This window comes from Nerophis ophidion, linkage group LG20 (genome assembly GCF_033978795.1).
Source record: "Nerophis ophidion isolate RoL-2023_Sa linkage group LG20, RoL_Noph_v1.0, whole genome shotgun sequence".
Taxonomy (NCBI): Eukaryota; Metazoa; Chordata; class Actinopteri; order Syngnathiformes; family Syngnathidae; genus Nerophis; species Nerophis ophidion.
The window spans coordinates 33,666,696-33,676,596 of NC_084630.1; the positions used below are offsets into that span (position 1 = coordinate 33,666,696).

The following is a 9,901-nucleotide window of genomic DNA, read 5'->3' on the forward strand; positions in this document are numbered from 1 at the left end:
CCTCCTGAATCCAAGGTTCGACTATCCGGCGTAGCCTCCTCTCCAGTACACCTGAATAAACCTTACCGGGAAGGCTGAGAAATGTGATCCCACGATAGTTGGAACACACCCTCCGGTCCCTCTTCTTAAAGAGAGGGACCACCACCCCGGTCTGCTAATCCAGAGGTACCGCCCCCGATGTCCACGCGATGCTGCAGAGTCTTGTCAACCAAGACAGCCCCACAGCATCCAGAGCCTTGAGGAACTCTGGGCGGATCTCATCTACCCCCGGGGCCTTGCCGTCGAGGAGCTTTTAAACTACCTCAGCCCCAGAAATAGGAGCCCACCACAGATCCCCCAGGCACTGCTTACTCATAGGAAGATGTGTTGGTGGGATTGAGGACTTCGAAGTATTCACTCCCCCGATCCACACCATCCGCACCATACACGGTGTTGACAGTGCACTGCTTCCCCTTCCTGAGGCGGCGGATGGTGGTCCAGAATCGCTTCGAAACCGTCCGGAAGTCGTTTTCCATGGCTTCCCCGAACTCTTCCCATGTCTGAGTTTTTGCCTCCGCGACCGCTAAAGCTGCACACCGCTTGGCCTGTCGGTACCTGTTCACTGCGTCCGGAGTCCTATGAGCCAAAAGAACCCGATAGGACTCCTTCTTCAGCTTGACGGCCTCCCTCACCGCTGGTGTCCACCAAGGGGTTCTGGGATTACCACCCCGACAGGCACCAACAACCTTGCGGCCACAGCTCCTATCAGTCGCCTATACAATAGAGGTTCGGAACATGGTCCACTCGGACTCAATGTCCCGCACCTCCCTCGTGACGTGTTCAGAGTTTTTCCGGAGGTGGGAATTGATTGAAGAATTGATTATAAAACATGCCAACAGAAAACATGCAGTTAAGGAAAAACAAAGAAAATGCACAAGATTGTATATCAAATCCACTACACTTCTCGCTGTTCCAATTAGTACAATACTTATGTGTACTCGCAATGATTTAACAACCATATTAATAGACAGTGATGTGGCCTATAAAATTACATAAATTTAAAAAAAACCTTAAAATTATTTTAAGGCACTATTCAGTTACATTTCTAGCTGTTCCAACACTTTACAGTACATATATGTATAGAGTACATGCCAAAAGTTTGGACACACTTTCTCAATTGTAGATAGTCACTGAAGGCATCAAAACTATTAACAAACACATGTGGAGTTATGTATTTTACAAAAAAAGGTGAAATAACTGAAAACATGTTTTTCTTCAAAACAGCCACCCTTTGCTCTGATTTTTGGTTTGCACACTCTTGGCATTCTCTCCATGAGCTTCAAGAAGCTGTCACCTGAAAGGGTTTTCACCTCACAGGTGTCACAGTTTTGATGCCTTAAGTGACAATCTAAAATGTAAATAGTCACGAAAATAAAGAAAACGCATTGAAATGAGATGTGTCCAAACTTTTGGCCTGTACTGTATATGCAGATGTGATAAGAAAATAAAGAAAAAAAAACTAAGACTTTTTGTACATAACCACAAAAACCTAACAGATGTGTGCCATACAGTACATATATGCACATGTAATAATAAGAAAAATAAGAAAAAAAACAGACTTTTCGTACATGACCACAAAAAGATTTAATCGTTACATGTCACTGCTGTAAAACATTCCTTGTGTATCTCCAAGGTCACCAGAAACAATGGTTATATTGCAAAAGAAAAGAAACAGACTTTCAGATGAAGTGTATTAAAAAAAGAAAACATTTTTTTTTACATAAAACACGGAAAGAAGACTGACATGAGCTGATGGGACAAGCGGGCGATACGTTATATAGAGGGGTGCTTTCTTCAGTTTTTAAACACTTACATGACGTCTGTCCATGGACATGACGACACAATAATATTTATTCTGCATAAATATGAACTATTTACACAACATACACTGTACATGTCAGTACCCTGAATGCCTCAGCGCCCCACGTAGGAAGCCACCTTGCCAGTATAACACCCGATCATGATTACAGATCCATAATAAAAAAACATTTAAAAGTTCAGAAATGTGAGGTTCACTGGTATAGTCAGCAAAAGAACATTCTGACTTGCGCTCAACTCTCGATATTTGTGCAAATGAACCGCGACGATTCCTACGCAAGACGACAAAAAAGGCGCTGTGACAAACTCAAGTAGAACGGTACAAACTTTTCAAGACGTTCACAATATTTGGTGCTGTTTTCAGGAGGTTCTACAGTATGTACAGTAGTGTCCGTGTCCTATTCCCACAAGGGTCCAATGTATTCAACAACAAGTTCTCATTACACTCACTTCACTGTCTTTACTTTCGGGCGCTTTCTTGAGTCTTTCAAAAATGAAACTAGCCTTGAAATGAAAAAAGTGCAAATGTAGGTGCTGCCAAAAGTTACAGTGGAACATTTACGGTGCAACGCAACGTGCCAGCTGTTCCCCTTTGTTGAATTTGAAATACATTTTCCCCATAGGACACGATGGTAAAAGAATTCATCCGTTCCGGGGTCAAGCCGTCACCATCATAAAATGCTTTTAAAGTTGTTGAACATCTCAGGTGTAAAACTAGCTGCTATTAGTCAAATGTAAAAAAGAATAAATCAAAAATACGCTCATGATGCAGGTCACTTTAAAGATAACTGTTGCCATATTGTACTGTGCAGACAGGACACAAACGTCTATTGTGCGTTCCTAGGTTGCAATGAGCTCCACTTGTGGTTCTGACAAAACACTCAACACATTTTGGATCACATAAAAGGGCACTGTTGTTGACTGTATTGCACAAGCTGATGTGGGTCCACAGGCCACGCCCCCTACAACCAGGCCCACCGCCACCAACCACTACGCCCACCTTCCGCTGGACACGAAACTTCGGCTAAAGGAGAAACTTGTGTCCGAATTGGTGTGCTTCCCCCAAGCGCCAAAGGGCACCACGATGACGGTGCTGTTGTCCTCTGAGCCGTACTGCAGGGCCTGGAGGACGAGAGCAGCGTGTTAAAAAGTCACATGACCACCCATGCACCTATCAGGGTCCTTGCCTCTTTCCCCAGCTCAAATTCACACACCTTTTAGGTTGTTTGAAAATATTTGGGGGGGGCCTTTCCTGCACCTTACAGCAAAAGTGTTAACAGAAAACAATTTGTTTAGTGTGTCCGTAGCTTTTAGGCTAATGAGCTGCGTTTGCCTACAGTCTCCAAGATGAAATGTTGTGTATTTTAAAGTAATTAAGACATTCTTCTATATGTCATATTTTTCTCCCCAAATAGGACATTTTTCCACAGAAAACACATCTCATTCACCGCAGGTCGGTAATAAATGATCAATATTAGAGATGTCCGATAGTGGCTTTTTTGCCGATATCTTAATTACCGATACCGATATAAACAGTCGTAGAATTAACATATTATAATGCCTAATTTTGTTGTGATGCCCCGCTGGATGCATTAAACCATGTAACAAGGTTTTCCAAAATAAATCAACTCACGGGAAAAAATGCCAACATGGCACTGCCATATTTATTATTGAAGTCACAAAGTGCAGAATTTTTTAAACATGCCGCTTGGAATTTGGAACATGCTCTCCCTGAGAGAGCATGAGGAGGTTGAGGTGGGGAGGTAGCGGGGATTGCATATTGTAGCATCCCGGAGGAGTTACTGCTGCAAGGGGTTCTGGGTATTTGTTCTGTTGTGTTTATGGTGTGTTACGGTGCGGATGTTCTCCCGAAATGTGTTTGTCATTCTTGTTTGGTGTGGGTTCACAGTGAGGCGCATATTTGTAACAGTGTTAAAGTGGTTTATACGGCCACCCTGAGTGTGACATGTATGGCTGTTGATCAAGTATGCCTTGCATTCACGAGTGTGTGTGATAAGCCGTAGATATGTGACTGTGCCAGCATGCAAAGGCAGTGCCTTTAAGGTTTATTGGCGCTCTGTTCTTCTCCCTACATACGTGTAAACAGCGGCATTTTAAAAAGTAACTTTACTTTTTTCCAAACCGATACCAGTATTATCCGATATTACACTTTAAAGCATTTATCGTCAGGCGGATATTATCAGACATCTCTAATCATTAGGTTTAATATGGGTGCACAAAAAAAAATAAGGATTTACATCAAAATTGTGATTTTTATTAATTCAGATTCTGAATCGATTCATAGTCTTTACAAAAAAACAAAACCATTTAAAATACATTTTTAGGCTATCTCCATGCAACCAGAAGGTTGCATAGAGATAACCCACAGGTGTCAAACTCAAGGCCCGGGGACCATATCAGGCCCGCCTTATCATTTAATGCAGCCTGCGAAAGCCCTCAAAAAATATGAGTCAATAAAGCATTTTTTTATTTACTAAAGGTAATCGTTTCATTGTGAAGGAATGTATTGCATGCTATTGAGTATATTTGAAACTTTAATAATGAAACAAAAATAATACTATCATTAATTTCAAACTATTAAAAATGAAAACAAAATAAATATCTGCTTTATTTATATCAAAAGCAAGTTACTCATCAAATTGTACACTGTAAAAATGAAATTAGATTTTACAGCAAAAAAAAACTGGCAGCTCAGGTGCCAAAATTTTACAGTAAATAAAAAAACTATAGTACCGTATTTCCATTTACAGTAATATGCTGTTAAACCATCGTAAATTCCACAAAGATAGTTATATTTTTTTAACTGAAAAACATATTTTTTTTTTTTACAGTATGTAATACAAATAATAATCAAATGCACAGCAATTAGTTTAATAATATCATGAGGTGAATTCTTATCCATTTATATTCATATAATACATACAGTTACAAGTGGCCCTCTTAGGGCAGCCATAACTGCGATGTGGCCCTCAGTGTAACCGTGTTCGACACCCCTGGTCTAACCTGTAATCTGATTTGAAAAAGTTTCATTACAACTATCATACCAAATAATACATTGCAGGAATCGGTTTGAATCTAGAATCGTTGTAAATTGAATAGTCACCGCAGGATTCGGACTCGGATTAAATCGTTAAGTGCCCAAAGATTTACACCCCTGATATTTAATGTATTGTAATTATCAAATACATTGTTATGCTTCACCGATAATGTTATGTTGCTAAGCGGTGAAATGTCCCTCCTTGTTCAACGTTTTTTAAACAATATTGCATGAGGAATAAAGAAAAAACGCTATTTACATGCCTCAATTCCTATAACCTATCCCCACTTTAAATGTTTCATTTTTATCCCAAAGCAGGCGGGACAATACATGTTCCATTTGACATAGACATGACATGATCTCTTACCTGCTCAGAGATGCGCTGTGCTGCCTCTTTGGGGTCGTGGCACTGGTTGATGACGTTGCAGATCTCCTGGCTGTTCATGATGAAGTTGATGCCGTCGGTGGTCAGTGTCAGGAAGGAGTCGTGGACGTGAGACAACTGGGGAAAAGAGGAGCCTCATTGCTAATGTGTCTTTGAAAAGGAACAAACTCATATATATTTTCATAAAGTGACTTAATGAAGACAAACACTGTACAGGTTTATGTTTCTCCAACTAAGAGGTGAAGTGTTCACTAACTGAATGCCAAGCACCTGTGTGATCTTTCAACACTGACAGAAAACGCTTCTTCAGTACGGTCAAATATCTATAAAAGTTAATTGATAGAAACAAACATTTTGGGGGTACTTTCACTCTGTAAGGACTTTAACGAATGTACCGTCATTCTCTTGGTCTCTGGCTCAGCTACGACACCCATGTTCTTCAAGTCGTGGTCTCCGATGCTGCGCGTCATTGCCAACCTGCCATTGACATTGGGCTGCCCGAGACTGTTCCAGGTGATAAAGCCTCCACTCCTCTTGATCCTGGTGACGAGTGCAAAGGCAAAGTGGAATTAGGTACACCTGCATGGCCTAGAACTATAGATCTAGCACGGGTATCAGTAGCTCTGACTTTAAAACAACACAATATTGTAAATGCTCCAATTAATGCCTCCAAGTAGCTGTAGACTAGGTGTGCCCATTAGGTCGATCGCGAGCTACTGGTCAATCGCAAAAGGTGTGTCAGTCCATCGCAAGCCAGTCTTTAAAAAAAATATTGTCCTAAAAATTACAGATCATCTCACTATGACGTCACTTTAGTCACTTGATGGACATTCGCGGCACCCGCTCGCTCAGTATTAAGAAAGAATTGCCTGAAAGGAAGGCGAGGAGCACTTTTTATTTCAACAGACTCACGTCGTACCTGCCGTCCAAACTCTAAAGACCGACCGCACAGTTCCTGTCTTCACAATGAAAGTGCTGCTCCATCCTGCCTGTGCTATCAAAATAAGAGTCTCAGAAAGATAGTGCACAAAAGTGCATTGACGGAGTTTGCCGTCAATGAATTTCTTGTAAAGTGTTTAAAAACGAGTAAGGAAGCTGGACAAATAAAATGCCAAACACTGACTACTTTCATGTTGTATTGGACAGAAAGGAGGACTTTTTTTCTCCTCAACGTAGTGGCAGTTATCAAAACTAAATATAGAAAACATTCAAACCCTTTATTCGTTGAATCAAAAATACTGTAATTCCAGGACATAGTGAATTTGCAAACTAAAATTATACACAAAGCAAACTACAATCTGCTACCCAGGAATATACAACAATTCTTCTCAACAAAAGAGGAGAAATACAATCTTTGATAAAAATTTAATTTAAAACATTTGTACGCACGTACAACACTTAAGACCTTCAGTATATCAGTATGTAGAATTAAATTATGGAATGGATTAAGCAAATAATTCAAACAATGTACCAATTTAATCCACTTCAAAAACTATTCAAACTTAAAGTGTTTACAAAGTTCAAAGAAGACGAACCATGATAAACATTCTGAATTTATTTAATCAATCCCTTCATTTTCTAGATAATCTTACTTATCTATCTCGGTTTACACTTTAAAACAACTTTTCTTGCCTATTGGTACCAGTTTTTGTGAATTTGGGATCTGCATAAGTCCTAAAAAGTTGAAATCAAACCGTGGAGGGCATTGCAGAGATTTCAATACTTCCTCAAAATGAGCTGTTTGGAATTTGCCCAATTTGTGACGTCAGCAGACATACACGTATATGGTAAAGTTTTACCCAAAAAGCTTTGCTGTCAGTAAGTTCCTTCTTTTCCTCTATCATCTTGTTGTGGGGCAGATTGGCTCGTACATGCACATGCATCCTCTGATGTTGCCATTTACAATACACAGTAGCATATAGCAACTTCTAACATATCTGTCTGAAGACTCCATATGGAAGCGCTAAAAACTACAACATGGCTGACGGGGAAAAGACGCAGTCGAAGTGGAGGCACGTAAAAAGGACCGCCCACAAAATGGCGTATCCTGAAGCGACGGTCAGAAAGCGGCTTGAAGATGGTCTGCATAATTATACCAAATTTGGACCAAAGAACCAACATTACATATCATGTAGACCACAACGAAATGTTTTAATATAGAAAAAAATCATGATTGACGCCTTTAAACAAATGTTGGTTCAAAACTACTACTTAGCATGTGATGGTGGTTCCTTGGTTAAAATTTTGCATAGATGATGTGTTACAGATCATCTTCAAGTCACTTTCTGACAGTCTCTTCAGGATGAGCCATTTTGTGGCCGGTTTTATTTACGTGGCTTACCTTCGACAGCGTCTTCTCTCCTTCATCTTTGTTGTAGCGGTGTAGCGTGCAAGGATGGGAGTTGAAGAAATATCAAAAGATGGAGCTACCTATTTTAATGACATTCAGACTTTACTTAAATCAACAATGAGCAGTATCTCATCAGTGGCACAATAGTGCAAGACCCGTGAAAAAACGTCCGACCGGAACTCTCTAATAACTAAAGTTCCGTGGGGGGAATTATGTAAACCCACTACACTTGTAGTTTTTAACAAATCCATAGTGAGATATAAGTTAGACCTTTACGCACTTTTATATTACAAATGGCAACAGCAGGGGATGATTGCCACATAACAAGAAGGAATAAATAAATAAATGGGTTACACTTGTATAGCGCTTTTCTACCTTCAAGGTACTCAAAGCGCTTTGACACTACTTCCACATTCACCCATTCACACACAAATTCACACACTGATGGAGGGAGCTGCCATGCAAGGCGCTAACCCCGACCCATCAGGAGCAAGGGTAGTGGAAAAAGAAGAAGCTTATCGACTACGGCATCGGCATGGATTACAATGGCGTGCTCAAATTTTCAGGACTTATGCAGATCTCAAATACATATCAGCAGGAACCAGAAGGAAAGAAAAGTTGGTTTTGCATAATATTGTGAAACAAAACCCCAGATAATATGTCTGCTAATGGGTGCCGTTTTGCGGTCCACCATAGTAATACTTGTATCTCTGACTATGGTAGACAGATATGCAGAGGATCCATCGAGCGGTGCGGCTTCATAGTCATACTAAGACATTTTGACAAACTTTTGAGTGCCTTGTGTGATGTTCTTTATTTTCAATGAAACATTTAAAGTTTTGGTTTTGTTTACTGGCGTCATATTGCAGTCTACATGCATATCTTATGTGTGATTACCATCTACTGGTCCCACTTATTATTATACGATGTACCAAATTAAATTGCTTCGAGGTCTGTAAGCACAACCAGAATTATTCCATACATTAGGCACACCGGGTTATAAGGTGCATTGTCGATTTTTGAGAAAATCAAAGGATTTTAAGTGCGCCTTATAGACCGAAAAATATGGTAAGTATGAACATGGATTCTGACCTCTCCTTCTCGTCCTTCCTATCTGGAGTGTGGTCAACAGTGAGCTTGAGCACCTTTCCCTTGCGGCACAACATGGCGCGGCTGTCGCCCACGCTGGCCACCACCAGCTCAATGCCATCCCTCAGCAGCGCCACGGTGGCGGTGGTACCCGCGTTCGTCCCGGAAGCTACAGAGACATTAATAGGACAAACGTGAGAGGCAGTAAGTAGCTCACTTTCTTTTTTGTGCACAAACAAGCACAAGTGTATCACGCGTACACACACACACACACACAAACACACACACACACACACACACACACACACACACACACACACACACACACACACACACACACACACACACACACACACACACACGCACACGCACACTTTAGAACGGCGGGAGGAAATGTACTGTGGTTGATAACACAATCATCGATGAAAGGGGAGGGGGGAGACATGCAGTTGGAGCAGTTTCACCTGAACTGTTTACATCTCAAAACAGCGATTTCAACATTATCACATGGAAGCTCATCTCATACAAATGAATTTGAGGGTTTGTTTAGCAGCAGTAAAAAGGAAACGTACATTATATAGTTTTGCTGCTAAGTAATAAAAGTCCTTTTTGGAATTTGTTCACACTGGTTTAACATGCAAATTGATTTCAGCTAATTTTATAAGCAGCAAGATAACCTTGAAAAGCAGATAGACGCTGTTTAATGACAACCACGTATGTCACAACATGATGATTATATATATATATATATATATATATATATATATATATACACACACACATCAAAACTATTTAATAGGGATCTTTTAGAAAATAATTTTACAAAATATGCCCAAATATATGTATCTCTAAGTGTTCACAAAACAATCATTAATCCTTGTAAACAGGGTTTTAATAGTAAAAATTGTTTGAGTTGACAGTAATAGCCCTCTGACAAAAATAGTTTCTAATAAATAGACTGCGGATCTCATTCATGTAAAGACGGGTAGCACCCTGTGGGTACCAATTGCACTCTGTTTAGGAAGAATTAGACAATCATTCCGTTCATTAATTATTCTAAGTTGACAGCTCTTGACTGATTAGAAGAAAGTGTCTGCAAAGTAAAAGGAAGCCTCCTATTAACACTTATTGCAGACAAGCCAGACAGATACATGTTAAAAAA

At 40.2% G+C, this 9,901-nt stretch overlaps 1 protein-coding gene across 2 annotated transcripts in view; it reads right to left on the reverse strand.

Annotated features, from left to right (window-relative positions):
- Window positions 1-1,598: 1,598 nt before the first annotated feature.
- ppm1kb (protein phosphatase, Mg2+/Mn2+ dependent 1Kb) overlaps window positions 1,599-9,901 on the reverse strand; it is a 25,316-nt gene continuing 17,013 nt past the window's right edge. For both annotated transcript variants that reach the window (XM_061881047.1, XM_061881046.1), the window contains exons 4-7: window positions 8,743-8,908; window positions 5,696-5,840; window positions 5,283-5,417; window positions 1,599-2,979 (exon numbers count right to left, since the gene is read on the reverse strand). In XM_061881047.1, coding sequence (XP_061737031.1) covers window positions 2,848-2,979; window positions 5,283-5,417; window positions 5,696-5,840; window positions 8,743-8,908 — 578 coding nt within the window. In that variant the 3' untranslated portion in view covers window positions 1,599-2,847. The remainder of the gene's footprint in view (window positions 2,980-5,282; window positions 5,418-5,695; window positions 5,841-8,742; window positions 8,909-9,901) is intronic.